Here is a 25383-nt window from a genome sequence, read left to right on the forward strand (position 1 = left end):
AAGTAGTACCATGACACTCTTCAACGCTGTCAAGTTAGCCTTGAACCATGCGATGTGGATTTTCTCTTTGAACGAATTGATCCCTTTTGAAAAAGTGGAAAACATATTCATCTTTGAGAAATGCCAATGCATGTGGATGTTGGAAGCAAAATTCCGAAATGACATTCATAATAATACATATATATTTGTGTTTTCTAGGTTATTCATTTTAATCATGTGAAAGATGCACACTTCAATAACGTTTAGAAATAGTTGAATTGATTTATCAAATCCAGTGCTCATTTGTGAATAGTGAGGAATTCAAGAAGAATTCATAGTATTTTCGATATATAATTGAATTATGCATGCTTGAAGGTTTTCACTTATTTATTAGGATTTTTTGATATTCATATAAGAATTGCCAAGATATTACGGAAACACAGAACAATTTTCAATGGAAACTCTATATATCGCTTAACCTCTACAACCGAATATGTGATTGACTCATAGAAATGGAATATAAGGACAACACTGTATTATTTTTTGATATTTTTCATGTCAATCATGTCATTTGTCTGCAGTGGGCTGTCATTTCATAGTGGAAAGATACAGGATTTTCCAAAAAGAGGTGTCATTTTGAATAGCGCTCTATCTGGACAGCTGTCACTTTTGAAACTGTCATATTTTGTCGAATGACAAGTAAAAACTACGCTATTACTAAAAATGAAACAATACATGCTCAAACCACACAATGAAATTGTTAAAATTCACTACAAAATGGAGAGAATTTGCAGTTCGCAAAACTAAAGTACTTTTGGGTTTTCGTAAAACACCTTTTCGGCAGGCAATAGTGCAACTGGTGGAAGAATTTGAGCTGTGGGAACTAGTTAGTGATTGGGCTGAAGAACTTAGGTCAATTGCCTTAAATACAGTTATTTATTTATCTATTATTTTCTGTATCTACCTGCTGAAATTCAAGGTTTAGCAATTTTTGCTCTCCTAGTGTCTTCGGTTGTTTCACGCCGTTTGGCGCGCTTGAAGTTTGTTTTCTAAATGTCTGATATATTTAGGTATTTATATCAATATATGCACAACTATGCAAATTTGAATATTTGGGATCCGATATTTTTCCTAATCGTCGAATTGATAATGAGCTGAATATTTATCATATTCTGTATCTACTTGCTGAAATCCAAGGTTTGCCAACTTTAGCTCTCCTAGTGTCATCGGTTGTTTCACGCCGTTTGGCGCGCTTGAAGTTTGTTTTCTAAATGTCTGATATATTTAGGTATTTATTTTAATATATTTTGAGTTAATATGAAACGTTGATTCACTATGGGACATAAGAAGTGTGTTCTTTGTGGAGAAACTCGCGAATTGAGTGAAATATCGTATCACTGATATGTTTTCATTTCCGCGCGCTTCATGTCAAATTTGATAGTTCATGTTGGGGACAAAATTTGCTTATTGAAAATGACATATGCTCCCTTTATCCATGTTTATCACTCTGAGATACAATCTAATACGAACTGAATCAATATTACGAACTGGCATTAGTAAAGTCGACATTCTTCAACAGTTGCGGATGATGTCAATATTTCCATCTTTCGAGAAGATTTTGACTCCTAGGTCCTACAAATTCACCCTGAATCCTTCATTTCAATAAGATAAAACCATAGAGAATAAACATAGATAGAGTAACATGCCCCCAACATGGTTAGATTACGTTAACGGATTGTGATATATTTTCAAATCCACAATTTTACTATTTCATTATGAATGTATATTATATTGAATGAAATATATTTATTTTAGTGATTCCCGATTAAATATGCAAATTTGAATATTTGGATCCGATATTTTTCATAATTGTCGAATTTATCATAAGCCGAATATTCATTATTTTCTGTAACTACCTGCTGAAATCCAAGGTTTGGCAACTTTTGCTCTTCTAGTGTCAGCTGTTGTTTCACGTAGTTTGGCACGCTTGAAGTTTGTTTGCTGAATTTTTGATATATTGAGGGTTCTTCTCAATATATTTTGAGTTGATATGAAACGTTCATTTACTATGGGACATAAAAAGTGCGTTCTTTGTGGAGAAACTCGCGAATTGAGTGAAATATCGTATCACTGATATGTTTTCATTTCCGCGAGCTTCATGTCAAATTTGATAGTTCATATTGGGGACAAAATTTGTTCACTGAAAATGAGATATGATCCCTCGATCTATATTCACTACTCTGAGATATATTCAATATTTCACCTATCGAGATGATTTTGACTCCTTAGGTCCTACATATTCACCCAGACTAGACCCCAAAACCTTCAACTCCATAAGATGAAACGAGAATAAGGATTCCCTCCCACCCTCGACTTCGATAAAGATTGATCGACGTTAAATCGGGCTGGTTTTAATTTTCATGTTTCACATACCACATGCGGTCTCTGTTTGATAGACAAAAGCCGTCAGAACGGCAGAGGCCCCCTGTTCAGATGTTTTTATCCGAATACAAAAAGATTCATCATCGTCCTCCGCTGCAAATGATCAAGGGATTTCCCATTCAGGAATTAAGTAATAAAAAGTCATACATAAATGGTCGGTAGATAGGGGAGGCGAATATCCGAATAAATGGCTTCTTTCATCTCCGTCATGGGATGGAAATCATTTGGGACGATGGGTTCTTGAGTGCAGAAGTGCGTTTTGGTTTATTATTTTTCGATGGTAAATATTCGGGAACGTTCAAGGACAAAACTTTTTTCGCTATCTAATATTCACGCTGTTTATGTTTTGGAATATAATACTTCAGTCCATAAGTTACGGGCCCAAACAGTAAAAACAAATTTTTCCTACAACTGCTATGAAAAGTAGCGTATTCTTCATAGCTTACTCAATTTCTAAACTATGTATTGCTCATAATGTGGGAAATATTATTTCTCACGGCACTATGCCCACACCTCGCTTGGTAGACCAATGTAATTGTGCTTTTGAGTCGTTTCTATGGAAACGCAATAAATTAGCACATACTGTCAACGAAGTTCATTGTGATTGTTTCAGTTGGTTTAAACAACTCATAATAGACTATGCCGAGCTTGCCCTACCTAATACTGAGCATGACCTTGGAACAGTGAATATTCGGTTTGGCCGTCGACGTGGAAGCATGGCCGAGATATCCACATGATTTTCTGCGCTGAGGATTATTGTAATGAACCCATTTTTCGTCTCCAGTCACAATGCGATACAGAAATCCCTGTTGCTGTTCACAAGCAAACAGATGCCGTTCAACATCTTTCGGCTTCAACTCGTTCGGCACCCAATTTCCTCGTTTGTGAATCATTCCCATGACTTTCAAGCGTTTTGAAATGGCTTGTTGCGGTACTCCCATTGATCCTGCCAATTCTTGTTGCGTTTGACACGAGAGATCAAGCAATGCATCTTTGAAAACCTTGTCTCCAAAATCCATAATCACCGTTCTTGAAGCGCTGAAACCACTCTCGGCAAGTTCTTTCACTAATAGCTTCCTCACCATAGGTATTTGAGAGCATTCGATGAGTCTCCGCCGCAGATTTCTTCATATTAAAGCAGAAAACTAAAACCTTTAGTAAATGATGAGAATTTGGCTCGTAAGCTGATATGTTTGACCGAGAATAACTTCATGATGCAGACACAAATTGATCAATATTACATAATTAAAAATCTACAACATTTCGACTACCACTTACCGCTACAGCCTTTTATTGCAAAACGGCAGAATAAAAGTCGAACACCTAATATAATAGATCATTGACCATTTTCAACTGTGGAGATTCACATTATTAGGAAAGAATATCAATTTTCATAGTCGGGATATCCCCATGATTTTCTGCGCTTAGCATTATCGTGATGAACCCATTTTTCGGCTTTTATTTGAATATGTGTATCTTCAGATGAAATCAAGATATCAAGGTGAAAAAAAACTGAAAGATGGCAAAAAGGATGATATTTGTAATAAACTGACCGTGAACTCTACAAATTTCCCGAACTGTTCCACAGGATGTTAGGAAACTGTACTACAAATACCTACATTTTTCAACCTGTATAAATAAGCTATCAAGATTTTTGGAAAACTTTTCTGGAATATGTTTTAATAGCAAAGAATTTATCTTCAATTGGGCGTAAAAACAATTGAAATCGATAAAAAATTTCTTGGTCAACGAACTTCAGCAAAATTTTAGGTGGCCAAATTTTTTTGTCGTTGAGTGTAGTTTTTATTTTTTAATATGTTCATACAGATACAAAAACGAATGACTCAATGAGAAATTTATTTTATGGAAAAACCGAAGCAGATAATTTTTCTGTTGTTAATCACGAAGATTAATATTCTGCGAAAAAAAAAATTATATTTCCTATGGAAAATATCAACTGGACCTTGAAATCAAACTCCAAGGTCATATCGAATGTCTGCATTCCATGTGCCCCTGAAGACTAAGAAACTTTCATCTGAAACATTTTTTGATTCAGCCAGAGTTGACTCAGTGGATCTTTCAAAATGTGTCACCCTGTATATCTCAATACCGTTACCACAAAATCATTCACTTGTAAATAATTCAAACCCAATCATTCAAGACGATTTTCGTTTCAAAAACCGAAATTACCCAAGCACACAAGAATCCATATGGGACTCAGTTAAATCGAATCAATCGAACTGTAATACAGTCATCATCGATTCGAAATACACCACCATGTAATAGAGTAATAACCAGGGATAGATTTACTTCTGGACTTGGGGTTGGCAGCTTCTAATCCCCTGTGACTGAAGAGTCATTTATAATGGACATGATGCACTCACTAAAAGAAAGATCACTAAGGTCTGTAGATTAATCTGTGCTCCCCATTAAAAGCTTCAATAGGCACCCTTCATGTCTATGCTCTCTCTCCCCTAAACAAACAGGGGACCAAGCACCTGCTGTTCGAAACTTGAGATGTACTCTAGATCTCTGAAGCTGATAAAAAGGCAAATGAAAACGGATTGGGCTGGTAATTGATTGACTAATCACGTTTATTGCCCATCATTAACGAATACTTTTAACAACTTTGCTGTCATTTTTTAAGCATAAACCGTTTAAAGGTGCAGGATTAGATTTTAGGATGGATGAATTTTAATCTTCGAAGCAGTTAGTAGGTAAGTTGTTGAATATTAGGCCAATTGAAAAGTCCCCTGATGCACAGATGGCGGTGCTAGTATTAAATCCTATGATTTTTAGTTAGTACCAACCTCCAAACGATACGTGTCAAAATTTGACAGCAGTCCGACCATTAGTTTGTGAGATATTGCGTTGTAAGTGTAGCTACTTTTGTTATTTCAAGAAAGATGGAAAAAAAATGGTGTAGTGATAAAATACAGTTGAAGCAAAATCTTGGATTGATGAAGAGTTTCCGGGGTCTGCACCAGGAAAATCAACCATCATTGATCAGTATGCAAAGTTTAAATGTGGTGAAATGAGAATCGAAGACGGTGAACGCAGTGGATGCCCAAACGAGGCTGTCACCGACGAAAAAATCAAAAAAGTTCACTTAATAATTTTGAATGACCGCAAAGTGAAGTTGATCGAGATAGCAGACATTGTGAAGATATCATCTGAACGTGTCATATCATTCACGAATATTTAAACATGAGAAAGCTGTGTGCGAAATGGATGCCGCACGAGCTCACACACACACGTTGTTGATCAAAAGCAACAACGTGTTAATGATTCTGAAGCTATTTAAGTATAATAAACCTGAATTTTTGCATCGATATGTGACAGTGAATGAAACGTGGCTCCATCATTTCACTCTGGAGTCCAATCGATAGTCAGCTGAGTGGACTACACACGATGAACCTAATCAAAAGAGAGGAAAATCACAAGAGTCAACTGGCAAGGTTATGGCATCAGTATTCTGGGATGTGCAAGGTATAATATTCATTGATTACCTCCAAAAGGGCCAGACCATCAACAGCGATTATTATATAGCGTTATTGGATCGTTTAAAGGATGAAATGGTTTAAAAACGGCCCCATTTGAAGAAAAAAGAAGATGCTGTTTCATCAAGACAATGCGCCGTGTCACAAATCAAAAAAACAATGACAAAATTGCATGAATTGGGCTTCGAATTGCTTGTGCATTAACCGTATTAGCCAGACCTGTCCCCCAGCAACTTTTTCCTTGTCTCAGACCCCAAAAGAATGCTCACTGGGAAGAAATTTAGCGCCAATGAAGAAGTAATCGCCGCAACTGAAGCCTATTTTGAAGCGATAGACAAATATTACTACAAAAATGCTATAGAAAAGTTGGAAGATCGCTATAATCGCAGTATCGCCCTAGGAGGCAACTATATTGAATAATGAAATCGAATTTTGCAAAAAAAAATGTGTTTTACTATGGTAGACCGGGGACTTTTCAATTGGCCTATTATTTGCATTCAGGAAACGGTTCATGTGATGACAATAACAATTTTTGTTAATCGTTCGATTATCAATGGGAATTTCGTGAATTGGTAACATTTCCGAGGAAAATATATCACAAATTCACTAGTTTTATTTGTATCGGAAGCAGTTTTTCCGATTGATAAGGTTTTCCTGTTAAGTAGAAATTCAATTATTCTTCAATGGTTTTAGCATTTATATTTGCGTACTTTTACATTGGAAAACAAATTTTGAAACTACTCCTTTCAAAACAATTTTTCTTAGAAAACAGGAAACAGAGAATGAAAATAGAAATAAAACCATATATTATAATATGCAGTATTTTATTCATTCAAATGATTGTTTTCATGAATTGAGAAAGAGAAACTGATAAAATTTGCACAATATCACGTAACAATTTCAGTTTTTGGGTTAGAAATTGTGTAAGTTGAAGTTCACTATTGATTCTTTTTGTTTAAAAGTAGGTATATTACGTTCTATTGCCTTCTGTTCTATTATAAGGTAAACAGGATCCAAGAATTCGATTGAATTAGATGTTTCAAATATTCAAGTCCTCCCAATCTTCTTGTTCTTCCGATGGTGGAGAATGTATAAAAGTTATTCCTGTTTTTGGCAAATTCTCAATACATCTTTTTGTGAGAGGGTTTTCCGTCAAATCAACACTGGATAAACAAGCAGCATTTTTGAGGTCGTCGTTGTCAATATCTGTAAACAATTACAAACGAGTAACTATAAAGAATAGTCTTGAGAGAGTTAAATATTGATGCAGAGTAAGAAAAACCAGTAGAAACACTTTTTCTCTTAAAAATTCTACTTTATTTGCCACTATTCCAATCAAAAACAGTGTTTTATCAATACACGAAATTCGTTTTTAATCATCATTCAAACAACAATAAATGTAGAATCATGGATTCCATATCTCCATCCAAACCGAAATTTTGACACGCATATTTCGAATCTTGGTATTGAAGAGGAAGAAAAGTGGTATGGCACTGTCAATTCCATTCGTGCTGAGGGCCCAAGACTTATTGATTGACGTGGTATTTCATAATAAAGATGAAATATGACATAAACTCTCACCTGTTATTCTATTTTTACTAGCATCGAGTTCTCTTAGAGCCGGTAACCTAAAAACACATTCAGGTATTTCTGTGAAACAGTTACTAGAAATATTCAATCTTTCCAGATGAAGGAGAAATGCCAAATCGTTTGGTAGTGTTCCAATCTGGTTCCTGGATATGTCGAGATCCCGAAGTAGACTGAATTTGACGACCAATCTGGGTGATACTTTGGTGAGTACGTTTCCACTTACATTCAATGTCTTCACTTCCGTATCTTTCATGATATGATACACACCCTCAGCTATATGGACCATTTGGCAATCTGAGAGATCTGAAATGAAGTCATCAATGAAATTTGTGGATTTGGGGAGTCTCAAACTTGTATTTTCAAAGATTTCATTATATCAAACTCATTTAACCAAACATAACCTATATATAAAGTATTTAGCATCCATTAGTTGGTAAGCCTGAACCTCAAATGTCAGAACTAAGAAACGATGTAGCTTGGAGAAAAAAAATTTATGTTATGTGGACGGACTCTTTCAATTTCATCAACAATCATCTTTCGTGTGAATATGAAAATATCTTGTATATATTGTATATTTCACTTCTGTCAGGAGTCCTCAATGACAGCTCATTAAAATGTTTCTATATTCCCCGAAACTTTGATTAAACAATTCAATAATAATCAAATCACAAAAATCTCTCTCTAAAAACGCTGATTATACTGCTTATGGGCCACTACGTGCCTGATCAACAAGCGCTGTCGATAAGGAAGGAAACGAAATCCCGCTGTAGCATCATTATAGATGGCAGGATCGGCAGGTTAGATGCGTCAACTGGCAGAGCAGCAAGAGTTCGATTAGAGAATGTTAATGCATAGAACAGTGGAAAGATACCTAAGTTTTGTGTTTGCATAGCCTCCTCACACCGAAAAATGATTCGTGCAACTCCACTAGCCATTTCTGCATCAATCTAAACTCACTGCCAGGCTTCCACAGTCACAAATGTGTTTCTACTATTAATAAACTTACCTAGGGAAAACGATGCAATTCAACGGAACTGAAGTAGGACAGGGACGGACTTGGCACGGAATGTTTTCTCAACAATCATGTCGAGTAGGACTGCAAGTTTTGCCTTTGAAATATGACAAAGTGTTTGATTGAAGATTGAACTGAGGAATCCTGCATCCTGTTTATGACAAAGACAAACTGGAATCATCGTTGCTTTCGACATTTTTTTTTTCAAATTTCTTTCAGGCTTACTCCTACAACTAAAATTAATTAGTCAGGTTTGACGTTATGAGACTTTTGTAATTGTGAATTGAAGTGGAATTTCAGAAAATTGTGTAGGCAATTCAAATTAACCTTTATATTCAAGGAAATAAAGATAACTGGGAAATTAAAAATGAAATAGATGAATATTATGTTGTAACTGGATAATGGAATACGTTTTATTAGGAGTAAAAGTCTGAACCATATAAGTTATGAACCATGCTATTGTTTTCGTAAACGACATGCAAGCAATTGCTAGATCTGAGGGATTATTTTCAAAAAAATAATTGAAGGGGAGTGCCAGTGCCATAGATTAATAAACATAAATAGAGGAAGTATACGCAATTTTTACATGTCCCCAACATGGTTAGATTACGTTGTAGGATTGTGATATATTTTCACATCCACAATTTTACTATAACGTTATGAATCTTTATTTGAGTAATTACCGATTAAATATGAAGATTTGAATATTTGGAATCTGATATTTTTTCTAATTGTCAAATTCATAATAAGCAGAATATTTATTATTTTCTGTATCTACCTGCTTAAATCCAAGGTTTGGCAACTTTTGCTCTGCTAGTGTCATCGGTTGTTTCACGTCGTTTGGCGAGCTTGAAGTTTGTCTTCTGAATTTCTGATATATTTAGGTATTTATTTCAATATATTTTGAATTGATATGAAACGTTGATTTACTATGGGACATAAGAAGTGCGTTCTTTGTGGAGAAACTCGCGAATTGAGTGAAGTATCGTATCACTGATATGCTTTCATTTCCGCGCACTTCTTGTCAAATTTGATAGTTCATGTTGGAGACAAAATTTGCTTGCTGAAAATGACATATTCTCCCTCTATCTGTGTTTATTACTATGAGGCCTATGCACAATGAGAAATGACCGTTTTGAGGAAAACAATATAAACTATTCTGAAAATGTGCTACTAGCTTATTTTTGTGACTTGGTGGAGAAATTAAGGAAAACAAAGGTTCAACAATGTGGTCTTAAGATTTATATGAAATCCATACTACATAAATTTTCAATTAACAATTATGTGAAGCTAATATCTCACTTGAACAAGCAGAATGAAGGCTACACCATCAAAAAGTTAAAGGTATTTACAAAGGAACATCAACAGCAGGTTCAATCAGTGGCGTCGCTAGGAAGGAACCAGGGGGGCCCGGTCCCCCTAAATTTTCTGGACACTCCTCAAATACTGCATGAGCAACAAAAAATACAACAAGAATTTAACATAAATTAGGAGCACCTGGAAATCTTGGTGCCTCTTAAACTTGAAGGTGACTATATTGACGCATGAGGTTGAATTTTAAGGAAAAATGTGTGTTTACTGGCTGAGCCCGAGACTTATCGAGTGAATGATAACAAGTGTTTATCGTATCAAACACACCTGTATTTATATAATGAATGATTCAATTGTTAGATTGGTTTTTGGTATGAAGAAAATAATTAGTGTATGAAAATGTTATAAAAGTGACAAAAAACTACAGAAAAAACCTAGGAATGATAAAATACAAGTGCAAATGAGAAAAAGGGTACAGGTAAGTGGTAAGCTTCATTTTTTATATCAAAAAACTTCTTGAGTTATGAAATTTTCTCATAAATGCATTTTGGGGCTACATTTTTTTATCCGTGAACCTATTCCTATTTTTGAGTTGAATAGCATCATTTCAAAAAGATCTCAATTGTCCAGTTGTTTTTCAATGCCAACTTCATACACCACGACCCATAACACCGCCGGACGCCACTGACCATAGCGCGCGGTTGCCACCCCCAAATCCCAGGACAATCTTTAACCGATAATTAAAACAAAAGTCGACGCAGGAAGCTGCTATACTCCACCGCCGGACATCGGCCATTACCGACAACCGGCAGGTTAGGCGTCGACTCTGCCGCCGCGGCGGCGTCCCCAGCGACTAATAAATTAATCAGCGTTGCCAGAAACCGCCATCGAATCGCCGCCGCTTCTACGAAGCGAATACTTTCAACATAAATCGACCGGAAAAGCCTTTCTGAGTGTTACTCCCCATAAATATTGATGTATCGAACATTTGCTTGAATCGAAATGTTTAGAGGGACCGTGTTTGAGGGGCCCGTGTGGCCCGCACCAAATTGATGGACGAGAAAAAGATACGACGTCGAAGTGGGTTTTCGTTTCACTTAAATTCGGTTCGGTAGGCGTTGAAGAGTATTTAAAGCGAGAAAATCCGTTGTCGACTGAAGAAAGTGTTTTCCTTTGAAAACAGTTACATTTACTACCGCGTCAGGCGATAGGTTCCGGGCCCTGGGCACATATCGAAGTGATAGTGCCAACCACTTTTTCACGTCACTATCAAGCTTCAAAAGATGCATAAACATTAGGGTTTACGGATCTAAACTGACAATCTCTAAAGCAGGGGAAGCCCTGGGTAGTGTGAGCCCTCTATTTTATAAACCGTGACAGGAGCTGTATGTACGTCAGCCCAAGATTATGTTGAAACTTCGCAGGGGTGGACATTCATATCACTAGTGTCACCTATGCGGCCTTAGGATGGTGGACAATAACTGAAGAGGTCATCGCACGCAGCCCTTGAACACATAGCACGCTTGAGGCTTGAGGCTTTACTTGATTTGCCTCGCTTAGATTTGCATTTGAGGAAATGTAGCTTGTTGGAAGCAATAAGAATATCCCGCAATGGGAATATCCATCCGGGAAATTGGATTGGACATATGAGGATATTGAATTTGATTCAAACCTCTCGGCAAAACTGTCCGATGTGATGCTAACTATCTTCGATTTAGAAGCACCCTTTAAACGGCCATTGATGACCGTCTCATTGCAATGAACTTCGTAAATCGCTTTTACAAAAAGTGTTCCAAATGGTATATCGATGGATCAAAATCAGAGAGAGGCACCGGGATATTGGAGTATATAAATGAGGATCTATAGATCCCTTGGGAATTAACACTCTATCTTGCAAACTGAGACTAGCTACGTGCGCTCAAGAGTGTTTTGGAAGAACCTCAGAAAGCTAGTCAAACCAGGGGTTTCTGCTGGGATGAGAGTGTCGTGATACCATGAAACCAAAGGACCAGAGGCTCTGAGCCTTTCTGTGGGCTTAAAACAGACCAATTTTAGGTAGCGGTTTCACTGACCTTTACCAGAAGCTCTTGAAGCTATCACGAGTTGCGCTTCGGGTTATGGCGGAACTGCTGACCAGCCATTGTCATTGTTGTAACTCAGCAGATGAGATTTGTGTGGAACGGAGGTATAAACAGCTTAACACATTATGAGCAACAGTCCGGGGAAGACTGGCCTAAGAATAACTCATATGAGAAAGTCAGTTCGTTGACGACTATAAAATGTGTTACATCTATTACCACGTCACTCAATAAGTTCCTTGACCCAGAACACAGATAGAACTGCCAGAGTTATATTACTTTTTCTCAGTAGTACCAGTGGCAAAATATTGGAACATAGAGTCGAGTTGATAAAAATCCGTTTCGTATATTGATAAAACACTGTTTTTTGATGATAAAAACCTGTGCAAGTGCTCCATCGACAACAACAGTTGTGATGTAGAATGCTGACCTTTAGAAGAACCATAGACATTGCTGAACGTTCTGATCGCAGGTTTTTCAGAATACATAGAAAAAGCCCAAGATATGGTTTTGAGCGATCTCAAATTGAAGTTGCCTGAGATAGCGTTGTAGTTGAAGATATTGAAATATCGTGAATGTTATGTGAACTTGACGTTGAAGACCTGTATGGCGGTGAAAGAGAGAAGGTTTTCGAAGATGCAGAATTGGACGCATTACATGATCAAGACTCGTGTCAAATTCAACAAGAATTGTCAGGATCATTGGGATTGAAGCAACAAGCCATTTCGAAACGACTAAAAGTCCTCAGAAAGATTCAGAAATAAGGAAATTGGGTACCGTACGAGATGAAGCCGAGAGATGTTAAACAGTGTTTGTTTGCTTGTGAATAGCTGCTTGCAAGGCACAAACGGAACGGATTTCTGCATCGCATTGTGACTAGAGACGAAAAATGGGTTCATTTCGTTAATCCCAAGTGCAGAAAATCATTAGGATATCTCGGCCATGCTTCCACCTCGACGGCCAAACCGAATTTCCACGGTTCCAAGGTAATGCTTAGTATTTGGTGGTACCAGCTCGGCTTAGTGTATTATGAGTTGTTAAAACCGACTGAAACAATTACAGGTGATCGTTATCGAACGCAACTAATGCCTTTGAGCCGAGCATTGAAAGACAAACGGCCGCAATACAACGAGAGACATGATGAAGTGATTTTACAGCATGACAAAAAAGTTGAAATGTGAGGAAGTCCTACCTCACCCACCGTATTCTCCAGACGTTGGACCCTCGGCTTGTTTCAATCAATGGCACAAAGCCTGGCTGACCAGCACTTTCGGTGTTATGAAGAAGCAAAAGATTGGATCGATTCGTGGATCGCTTCAAAAGATGATCAGTTTTCTCAACGCGGTATCCTTACGCTGTCCGATAGATGGAAGAAAGAAGTGGCCAGTGATGGACAATACTTTGAATAATAAAAGTATAACCAGTTTGTCACAATAAACCCTCGAATTTCGAAAAAAAAAACGGTAGAAGCAAAGTTGTACGCCTATGTATATCTTATTTATTATTTTGAGTTTTTTCATTTATCGTCACCATGTGGAAGAAAAAGTCTATCAATCGTTGTTGATCGACTTTACGTCTCATTGTTAAATTGGCGATACTCCTTTGACAAAACAGCAAGAAAACGTCCAAAATCTACAACACAAAACAACTCATCAAACCCGCACAACCATCAAGGGCTATAATTCAACATCACCACCCTCATCCCTTACGTGCCATGTGCTACACTACATGTATCTTCCTTTTTTGCCAGAAGGGCCGTAGGTAATCCATCGTCTGTATGACTCTGTTTTACACCGGCTAGATGTAGTTGCAGAAATATCAGCGGGATTTAGGCGGTGGTGGCATAGGCGGCAACGTCAATGTTTTAGGGCCGATGCACGGCTTGTAGGCAGGTCCGCCTGACATCCCGGATAATCCATCACGATTTACGGCACATCCGGGACGATTTACAGCATCCATAGACATCTCTGGACCGTCGCGTTTCAAATCATAAACCACGTTTTACTGGCTGACACCGGCTGCGGTGTTCCACGACGCGCAACGAATATCCGATACCTACATTGATATATTTACGGTTTTTGATAACAATATTACACGGCCGAGCTATTATTTTCGCCGATAACGGCTTGTTGTTTTTTTTTTGTGCTGCGCGGAGGCGCAGACTGAACATCAGCGGGTTTTTTTTCGACTTTTCACCATCACGATCAATTAGCCATCGGAACTGCAAATTGTGATTGGTTACTAGAAAAAATGGAATTGTTGTTATTTACGATATGAGGATGTATGGGCTTTTTCTCAAACTGAAATATACGGGGTGCGTTATTTGTCATTGCTGTAAAAATAACAGTTTTGATAGTGAGGAGCTGCGTATGTATTATTCATTCAAATTTATTGTGTCTTACATGGCCGAGCTATTATTTGCGTTGATGTCAACTGTTATTTTTGTTGTTGCGTAAAAGCGCCGAATGTATAACTAGTTTTTTCGACTTCTCTCCATCATGATCAATTGGCAATCAGGAATGCAAATTGTGATTGGTTACTAGAAAAAATGGAATTGTTGTTATTTCCGATATGAGGATGTATGGGCTTTTTCTCAAACTGAAATATACGGGGTGCGTTATTTGTCATTGCTGTAAAAATAACAGTTTTGATAGTGAGGAGCTGCGTATGTATTATTCATTCAAATTTATTGTGTCTTACATGGCCGAGCTATTATTTGCGTTGATGTCAACTGTTATTTTTGTTGTTGCGTAAAAGCGCCGAATGTATAACTAGTTTTTTCGACTTCTCTCCATCATGATCAATTGGCAATCAGGAGTGCAAATTGTGATTGGTTACTAGAAAAAATGGAATTGTTGTTATTTACGATATGAGGATGTATGGGCTTTTTCTCAAACTGAAATATACGGGGTGCGTTATTTGTCATTGCTGTAAAAATAACAGTTTTGATAGTGAGGAGCTGCGTATGTATTATTCATTCAAATTTATTGTGTCTTACATGGCCGAGCTATTATTTGCGTTGATGTCAACTGTTATTTTTGTTGTTGCGTAAAAGCGCCGAATGTATAACTAGTTTTTTCGACTTCTCTCCATCATGATCAATTGGCAATCAGGAGTGCAAATTGTGATTGGTTACTAGAAAAAATGGAATTGTTGTTATTTCCGATATGAGGATGTATGGGCTTTTTCTCAAACTGAAATATACGGGGTGCGTTATTTGTCATTGCTGTAAAAATAACAGTTTTGATAGTGAGGAGCTGCGTATGTATTATTCATTCAAATTTATTGTGTCTTACATGGCCGAGCTATTATTTGCGTTGATGTCAACTGTTATTTTTGTTGTTGCGTAAAAGCGCCGAATGTATAACTAGTTTTTTCGACTTCTCTCCATCATGATCAATTGGCAATCAGGAATGCAAATTGTGATTGGTTACTAGAAAAAATGGAATTGTTGTTATTTCCGATATGAGGATGTATGGGCTTTTTCTCAAACTGAAATATACGGGGTGCGTTATTTGTCATTGCTGTAAAAATAACAGTTTTGATAGTGAGGAGCTGCGTATGTATTATTCATTCAAATTTATTGTGTCTTACATGGCCGAGCTATTATTTGCGTTGATGTCAACTGTTATTTTTGTTGTTGCGTAAAAGCGCCGAATGTATAACTAGTTTTTTCGACTTCTCTCCATCATGATCAATTGGCAATCAGGAATGCAAATTGTGATTGGTTACTAGAAAAAATGGAATCGCTGTTATTTCCGATATGAGGATGTATGGGCTTTTTCTCAAACTGAAATATACGGAGTGGGTTGTTTGTCATTGCTGTAAAAATAGCAGTTTTGATAGTGAGAAGCTGCGTATGTATTATTTATTCAAATTTATTGTGTCTTACATGGTCGAGCTATTATTTGCGTTGATGTCAACTGTTATTTTTGTTGTTGCGTAAAGGCGCCGAATGTATAACTAGTTTTTTCGACTTCTCTCCATCATGATCAATCGGCAATCAGGAGTGCAAATTGTGATTGGTTACTAGAAAAAATGGAATCGCTGTTATTTCCGATATGAGGATGTATGGGCTTTTTCTCAAACTGAAATATACTGGGTGCGTTGTTTTCAACGTTTTAAAAATAGGCTTTAAATGTGCGATCTGTCGAGAGAAGGTACGAGTACATTTGTTTTAATTATTCAAATTTATTGGGTCTTACATTGTTCTTGTCGGCCAAATTTCTGAATAATTGGATTGATGCTAGTCCAAACCATTTTCGTGAGTTGTGGAGCCATAAATGTCTTCTTCTTCCAGGGCCGCGTTTACTCTCTACCTGTCCTTGGACTATGACTTGTATTAGTCGATATTCATTTTGTCTTATTAGATGGCCGAGCTAATCTTTTTTCCTTTTTTTATCATAATAGTGAATGATATTTCTTTTTTTTCCCATTCGGCGTAGTAATTCCACGTTGGTAATGTATTATTCATTCAAATTTATTGTGTCTTACATGGCCGAGATATTGTTTTTGCCGATAATGGCTTGTTTTTTTTTGGGTTGCGCGGAGGCGCAGACTGAACATCAGCGGGTTTTTTTTCGACTTTTCACCATCACGATCAATAAGCTATCGGGAATGCAAATTGTGATTGTATGAGCTTTCTGAAATATACGGGGTGCGTTATTAGTCATTGCTGTAAAAATGAGCGCATTGAATATGCGATATGTTGAGAGAAGTTGCGTATGTATTATTTATTCAAATTCATTTTGTCTTACATGGCCGAGTTATTATTTGCGCAAATGTCGCCTGTTTCTTTTTTGTTGTTGCGTCTAGGCGCCGAATATATCGCTGGTTTTTTCGGATTTTCACCATCACGATCAATTAGCCATCGGAAACTGGACTTGCCGATAAGAGGATGTACGACCTTTCTTTCAAACTGAAATATGTGTTTTGAGAGAAAGAGAGAAAGAAAAAGGAACTTAAGAACATACTCGCTTTCTGATACAGAAAGCTCATTATAGCAAGGAAGAATTCTCAAAATGCAAATACACTGCTCAACAATTGATAGGGATCACTTACTTGTTCTAAATTTATTTCTGAAATATTCGCTCCAAGATTATAAATTTAGTCAGATATCAGAGTATTTTCAGTTGATAATATGGTTCACTTGAGAAAAGAATGAAAAAATGGAAAGTTGGAGAGAAAAAAAGACTTTATTAGGAACACTCAAAATTCTGTGTTTGAATAACATAAAAATTTTATGATGAAACTAGAAGAAGGCTGAAGTTTCGGTCCTCTAGGTTATTGATCGGTTGTTCTAAGGTTGACAATTGTCTAGACATCTCAGACCAGACATGTTCGATGCAATTCATGTCTGGAGAGCGAGCTGGCCAGTACATCCTATCAATAGCATGAGTTTCTAGCGCTTCATTAACCAGACGACTACGGTGTGGACGGACATTATCGTCAATTAAAATGAAATTCTCGCCCACGGCAGCCGCAAACGGAACAATTATGGGTTCAATAATCATATCGTGATATCTCTGGCTGGTCATGGTGGTGTTCTGCAGAACAACCAACTTTGTGCGTTGGTTCAAACAAATGCCTCCCCATACACATATAGAACCTCCGCCAAAAGCTGTTGTGGGTACCATAAACTGTTCTGCATACCTTCGACCTCTTTCCCTCCAAGCAAGAATACGTCCATCGGAGTTGACCAAACAAAATCTAGACTCATCCGTAAATAAACATCGGCTCCAATCTTCAAGTGTCCAATTGCGGTGCTCCTCAGCCCATTGCCGTCGATGAACCCGGTGTTCCCTATTCAAACGGGGATGTTGTACCCTCCTACGTGCTCTCAAACCACGAACATGTAGTCGTCGTCTTACAGTCTGGTTCGAAATAAGAACTCCTGTTGCAACTCTCAGTGATCTATTGAGCCGCGACGCCGGGTAAGTGGGATTTCTCCTAGCATTGCGGATCAAAAGACGATCTTGGGCAGCTGTTGTACTGCGCTGCCGACCTCCCCCTTGAACATAAGCTACTGAGTCGTTTTGGATGAACCTATTCCAAGCCCGACTCACGACACTTTGCGAAACATTCAACCGCCGGGACACTTCTCGCTGGGACGAACCTTCCTGTATCCACCGTATGATTTGGTCCAGTTGCACAGGAGCCAAACGTCTTCTCGGCATGACTGATAAGCTGATATTGTTCTCATTTCTTCAATTATTGTCACCTTATGTGTTTGAAAGAGAGAAAAAAAACAGATTTAATAACAAATACCAAATGGCTTTTCACTCCACCTGTAACAGCCTACAGATATAATAATCGATTTTGTGAACAAGAGCCGATGAAGTGAGGAAGACTTTGATATAATCAACTCAAAACATCTTACTTTTTCCTTAGAGAACATATAATGTACAGATATTCACGAGATAACTTGAAAAAAATACAAATGAAGAGAAGTTCATAAGTGATCCCTAGCAATTGTTGATCAGTGTATGCTCGCTCATAATGTTCGTCTGAATTGTTTAAGTTGAATTGTCCATATATCTTAATACCTTCCATGTATATGTTGTATTTAATGACACACCATGTAATACTTGATGTATCATTCATTATGTTAATAGTATCTCAATAAATCAAGTTAGAAGCGTTTATTTAGTCATACGCCGATTGCACACTTGTAGATCATGAAACTGTTTATAGGTATAATATGTAGTTTCAAAGGACGTAATTAACGCATTTTTATTTTCTTCCTATATTTATTATGATTGTGATTATTATTATGTTAATAGTATGTCAATAAATCAACTCATAAGCGTTCATTTAGTCGTAAGCCAATGGCACACTTGTAGATCATGAAACTGTTCATAGCTATAATATGTAGTTTCAAAGAACGTAATTAACGCTTTTTTAATTTCTTCCCATATCAATTATGAATGTGATCACGCAATTAGCAATTATTTTTGCAAGAGTCTTGAAATTGTTATTCCAAATATTCACGAAAAATATATTTTTCTGGTCGCATCTGTTATCATGCAAATATTCTTTTCACATATAGGGTGTTTTCTCGAGGTATATAACTTTAAGTTGGCATTACTGTTCAAGATGGCGACCGATTTAACAGCTGTCAAGTGATTTATTCTCAGTTCACGCCTGAACAACGCTTGCAAATAGTGCAATTTTATTTCGAAAATAATGGTTCTGTGCGGACTACGTATCGCGCACTACGTCCATTAGCGATGAAACGCACTTCTGGTTGAATGGCTACGTCAAAAAACAGAACTGCCGCATTTTAATTGAAGCTCATCCTCAAGTGTATGTCGAAACACCGTTCCATCCAGAAAAACTGACTGTTTGGTGCGCTTTATGGGCTGGTGGAATCATTGGTCTGTACTTCTTCAAAAACGATGATGGCCAAAACGTTACAGTCAATGGTGATCGGTATAGAGCCATGATCACTTACTTTTTCATTCCTGAATTGAACAACCATAATGTCCAGGAGCTGTGGTTCCAACAAGACGGCGCAACATGTCACAGCTCGTGCCACAATCGATTTATTGAAAGACACGTTTGGTGACCGCCTAATTTCACGTTTTGGACCTGTGAATTGGCCTCCAAGATCTTGTGATTTAACACCGCTAGACTACTTTCTGTGGGGCTATGTAGAGTCATTGGTCTATGCGGATAATCCACAAACCTTTGACCATTTGGAAGAAAACATTCGCCGTGTTATTGCCGATATACGGCCACAAATGTTGGAAAAAGTCATCGAAAATTGGACGTCCAGATTGGACTACATCCGAGCCAGCCGTGGCGGTCATATGTCAGAAATCATATTTAAAATGTAATGCCACAAGATTATCTTGCGGATACATAAAATTCATGTCAATCGAATAATCCATCGTTGTTTTATTCCAATTTAAAGTTCTATAGCTCTAAAAAAACATCCTTCACTTTCTTGGCTTTTGAATAATTCTGTTCTGATTGTTATTTTATATTTACTTACAAATTCGACATACGAATAGCGACGGAGTTAATTTTTTTGTAGGCTTAATTTTTCTGAAAGATTTCAGAAAACAAATGTTATGGGTAAATTTCTGAGCCATATGAAACGGTTAGACAACGCGTAAAAGATATTCAAGCCCCTGGCGATCCCACACCAGTTGATGTATCGCCGAAACGTTCCCAAATTGGACTGACCCCTTGTGTGGTCCTAATTCATTCATTTAAATGGATTCGCCATAGATGCTATCGGTTATTTCCGAATTTTCGGTGGACTCCCTGATTGATTACTTTCGTTACGGCTCCGTTGGCTTTCGAGAGGCTGAAAAATTAGTGCGTTTTCTGTTTAATTAGGATTAATTGCAACCTGCCACGCGTCATCGTTTATTGGGCCACGGGGTTGGTTCGGATCGGACATATGAAGTCTTGGAAGGTCCTAAGAAGGTCGACTGTCAAACCTTTTGATTATCCTCAATCAACAACTCGTTCAATGAAGCAAAAAATACTTTCTCTATTTCAGTATCTTAATGAGTTCATTACAGTACTCAAAACAGTGCTATAATGAACTCATTACAGCATTGTTTTCAGTTATATTTTTCGTTTTGTGGTTGTCTATACTAACTTCCTATCAAATTTCATCACACGTCAATTGTCAATATAATATAATTTGGATATAGTGAAATGATTTGCAACATTATTAGCAATTTCTCTTAATTCTGGTGGTGTTAAATCGATTTCGTCAGACATAACTCACAAATTTAATGCGTAGTTATAAATTATTTCGAAATGCGAGACGTATGATTCAAATTCAAATTCTGTAATCTGTCAATTTTCGTAACAGTCACAGCAACTTCCAAGATACAATACAAAAGTCACTAGTATATATAAATTGAATTTTTCATTTAATTTCGAAAATATTTCCCAAAACTTGACTGTATAGACAAAATATCGTCTAATACTTCATGCAGAAAGCAATTCTAACACTCATGTGTTCGAATTTCGCATTCGTGTTGGAATAGGAGCCCATTCTGCAATTTGTTTTGAAATATACTATTATCACTTTCCCTTTTCTGTTATTGCCTAGAAATTTTCGAATATCTCCTTACGAGGTCATATTTTTTTTCGAAAATTGTTGTGCATTAAGTATACTTTTGCGCGACAAATATTGTTTACCCTTAAGGTAAAAATGTAACACTGGTTCTTAATGAAAATTATTGTCAGATATGGGATGAATCAAACATAATTCGAAAAGAATTCGTTAAGTTCATAACTCACCCTGTAATTAATGCGGTCATTCATATAATTGTCAAATTTTTTGTTATTATACCTAGTTCTAGTACACTATTATTTAGTCAAACAGTCAGAGATACACAGGGTAATATACATATACTAACTGACAAAAAACTGCAACACCTAGAAGGAGCTGTTTAAATTTTAAAGTTTTTTTGGTAAAACATAGATAGTATAGCAAGGAGCAAATTATTACTTAATTAAATGTTGTAGTCTAAGACTCATGGCCATTAGAGACCGATTTGCGACATTTCGATCTTTGGCTGATGAGTAGAACAAGGCCATCCGAAGGGTTAACGCCGGATAAGGTCTTTTGGACTGCAGCATTATCGACCTCATCTTGTGTTACCGCTGACGGTTGAGCATTGCCGGGAACGATTACAGCAGTGCAGAGAACGTCAACATTGGAATGTGGAATGGCATCAGGTCTTCTTTTCTGATGAATCTTGATTCTCCTTGGGTGCACATGATGGCTGGAGAAGGGTTAGACGACGTCGGACAGGAAGACGTGAACCTCAGTTTGATGTTGAGCGTCATGTACACCGGACAGTAGGTATGGGGTGCTATTACTGCTATTGCACATGCAAATAGGTCCCTTTAGTCTTCATTCGAGGTAACATGACAGCGCTGCGTTACCTTCATGAAACAGTGGAGCCATATATTCTCCCTCACCGTAACCGGCTCGAGAATCTCATATTTCAGCAAGATAATGCCCGATTTCATGTTGCCAGGGTTTAAACTTTTTCGAAGCGAACCATGTGCATATTTTGCCATGGCTACCTAGATCCCCCGATCTTTTGCTCATAGAGCATGTTTGGGACATCATGGTTAAAATGCTTGGAAATTCACCCCAGCCCCCATGGACTTTGGGGGCTCTGAGACTTGAAGCTTAGGATAGTATTCCTCAAGAAGAAATAGAACATTTTATTGCATTAATGCCGTGTTGGGGAGTGTATAGATAGTCGCGGTGGACAAACACATTATTAACAATTTTTTTTTTTTTAATTGTAAACCTTTCTTTCTTTCTCCAAATTTCAATCATTTACTCCTTCCTATACTATCTTTGTTTTATAAAAAAAAAATTAAATTTAAACAACTGCTTCTGGGTGTTGCAGTTTCTTTGTCAGTTGGTATATTAATAGAAGCGACCGTTATTACAAAAGTTGTCAAAAATTTGTATATAATGAAAATTTCATATAGAGTAACGGTAGGACACACGTTGGCGATTACTTATTGTTATATTGTCATTGAAAGACATTTTATAAGGTGTCCCAAATTTGATGCTTACTGAAAGCATCTCAAAAACTATAAGATCCAGACAAAAGATCTTCGAAATAATTAGATATCAGGAAGCAGATCATTTGAGGAGCAGACTGTTTATCCAAAATTGTAAATTTTCAGGGAAGGCAAAAAACTGATGCTCAAAAACAGCCTTAGTTACCGAGTTGCGATTTGTACCATAAAACAAGAAATAATAACATGAGTAATTACATACTCAATTTATAGACTGGAAAAAGCGAAAATAATACCTATTATTTAAAAAATATTAGAGCTGGACAAAATGCTATTTACATGTCTCAATTGGACAAAAAGCATTTTGATAGTCACTTAAACAGGTTTTTAGGTGAATAATTATAAAAAAACAAACAAAACATGTTTTTCCTGAACATTGCATTTTGTTTTTTGTACTTTTTAAAACAAATTAATTTCCTCCAAATGATCACACTCGCATTCTTCATTTTCTTCAAGGACCGTTTCTCCATCTACATAGGAAAAAAATTGTTGCAGTTATCATTTGTCGAATCAGTTCTCCAAGGTCGATTTTTTCTTACCACCAATAAATCGTTTTATTTAGAAAATAAATAAGGAAATATTGGGAATATTGGACAAAATTTTATTCTATTGTATAAATTGTAACAACGACGACGTTTCGAAACAGTTCGTTTCTTTTTCAAGGCTAAAAAATAAATAAATATATAAGGCATACAATATGACATAACATGATAACACATTACCTAGTTACGACAAACAATATTGTACGTTTATTGAAATCATTAAGACAATCTTCAAGGAATCGAAATTCTTATACACCTCAGATAATCAACATCAACATTCATTAAGTTATTTTCAATAAGACAAAGACATAAACATACGATTACGATAAAAATATTAAACGGACTTAACACTATTGACGTGGCCAGCACTCATCTTCTAATAATATTTTTATAAATCGTGCTTAGGAGTTGTACATCTTCTCTATGATTAACTGTGTTATTTACTTTTATATTAATCATTTCGCTTATATTTCTTTTATAACCAACCTCTTCCCTATCAAGAATCTGTACATTATCAAAATCAAATTTATAGCCCGTAGTCATTTGATGTAAAGTTAAAGCTGTTTTATTAAAATTTATAACACTCTTACTATCATATTTATGTTGTTTAATTCTATGTCGTAAATATTGTTTTGTTTGGCCAATATAACACTTGTTACAGTCAGCGCAAGGTATCTAAGTATATATAAAACCGCTTGCACATATACGTCAAACTTTAAACGTAAAATCACAGCCCAAACGGGACCATCTAGAGCAAAAATGACAAGAATAAGACCCCCCTCAAAATTGTCTGGAGATCCCGGGAAAAATCCCAAACCTTCGATTCTCCTCGCGGTTTTCGAGTATACGGGGTGTTTCGGATCATTTTGACATTTCAAGTCCCATATTTCTGTGGTATCTGTGGACAATTTGACTGTCAGTGTCATGTTAATAATAAATATTAAATTTCCATATATGAAAGTTCTTGAAAAAGTTTGCAGTTTCCAAAATTGTTATTCAATATTTAAATAAATGCCGACAGATAAAATGCAAAGTCTTCGGCAAATCGAAAATTCGATAGATATTTGTCAAAATTTAGAAATGAACATTTATATCATCGAATGCATTTTCCTCAATTCAGGTTTGTTTTAAGTGTTTGTATCATTCAATTGGATATGAATGTTACTTTATTTCAGGAATTTTTCGTTTATTTTCCACAAACTATAAAACTACATTCTCTTTCGTGAGAATTTGAATTTATTGCGACAGAAGATGGAACTACCAAAGAGAACAGAAGCTTCATCTGATCATGTATTAAACAGATAGAAAAACTCCTTATAGATAATTCACAATTGGCTTTATTACTGGAAAAAGAGCCAAGTTAGTCAGATGACATTCAAAAATTTCCATGTGTTTTTGGAATATCTAAAATATACACTTTTACGACTGAAGAGTGCAAAAATATAAGTGACCTATCAGTTTTTGAAGAATTTGAGTGCAGTGCTGTTGAATTTATAATGAAGAAATCAAATCGTTGTGAAATCTTTCATACGAATAATTTCAACCATATATACCCTGTTATATTATCATAATATTATTTGTCGTTCAACTGAAACCTTGGAAATTAAGAGACTCTCAAACTTATAACCTGATTTCTCAAAAAGGTTCTACCTAGATATTAAATTTGCTTATGAGGTAACATAAGCCATGGGTATTCGAAAGGCAAGTCTATTCATTCTGTCTCTTTTCAGGTTGTTCATTTATAGCTATACTATATACATATATAAAATCAGTTCAAATTTTTCACTTGAATTACTAGTCAAAATGTTACAACAGAAATAAAATTTGAAGGATCATTCAGTATATGAAGAATTTTGACATGGCAGTTACTTTCGAAATTGGTATAAATTTTCCAGCAATTCAATGTAGGTATAAAATACTTTATACTTGCATCTTGAAATGAATTTTGCACTTTTTCAGTGTTCAATAATGAGATAATTATTAAATTGACTCAAGAGATTAACAGAGTATGCTTTATCAGGATTAGTTAATACTGCTAAAGACGTTAATAAACCTATTAATTTCTTATATGGTTCATCATTACAACTCTCTTTTGTTGAATCAAATTTCAATTAAGTTTTCAAAGGAGTTTTCATATGTTTACAATTAGACATGCTGAATTAACATACTTGAAGAATATAAACAATTACTATACTACCTTTTTCATAATTTCTAGTGATATTCATCCCTAAACATTTTTAGCTTTCCCTGAATTCTTTATGATGAAATTATCACTTAAATTTTCTATCAGATATATTCATTCAGAATTAACATTTGTTAAAACAAAAAAGTCATCCACGTACAATGCAACAACA

The 25383-nt window shown here is 36.3% G+C and overlaps 1 protein-coding gene across 1 annotated transcript; it reads right to left on the minus strand.

Annotated features, from left to right (window-relative positions):
* Window positions 1-6728: 6728 nt before the first annotated feature.
* LOC123680089 (leucine-rich repeat-containing protein 20-like) lies at window positions 6729-8534 on the minus strand. Its single transcript, XM_045617771.1, has 3 exons — window positions 8383-8534; window positions 7503-7814; window positions 6729-7127 (listed from the first exon to the last, which is right to left on the minus strand). The coding sequence occupies exons 1-3, from the start codon at window positions 8444-8446 to the stop codon at window positions 6961-6963; spliced, it is 543 nt and encodes a 180-aa protein (XP_045473727.1). The 5' UTR covers window positions 8447-8534; the 3' UTR covers window positions 6729-6960.
* Window positions 8535-25383: the final 16849 nt, after the last annotated feature.

This window comes from Harmonia axyridis, chromosome 5 (assembly GCF_914767665.1).
Source record: "Harmonia axyridis chromosome 5, icHarAxyr1.1, whole genome shotgun sequence".
Lineage (NCBI taxonomy): Eukaryota > Metazoa > Arthropoda > Insecta > Coleoptera > Coccinellidae > Harmonia > Harmonia axyridis.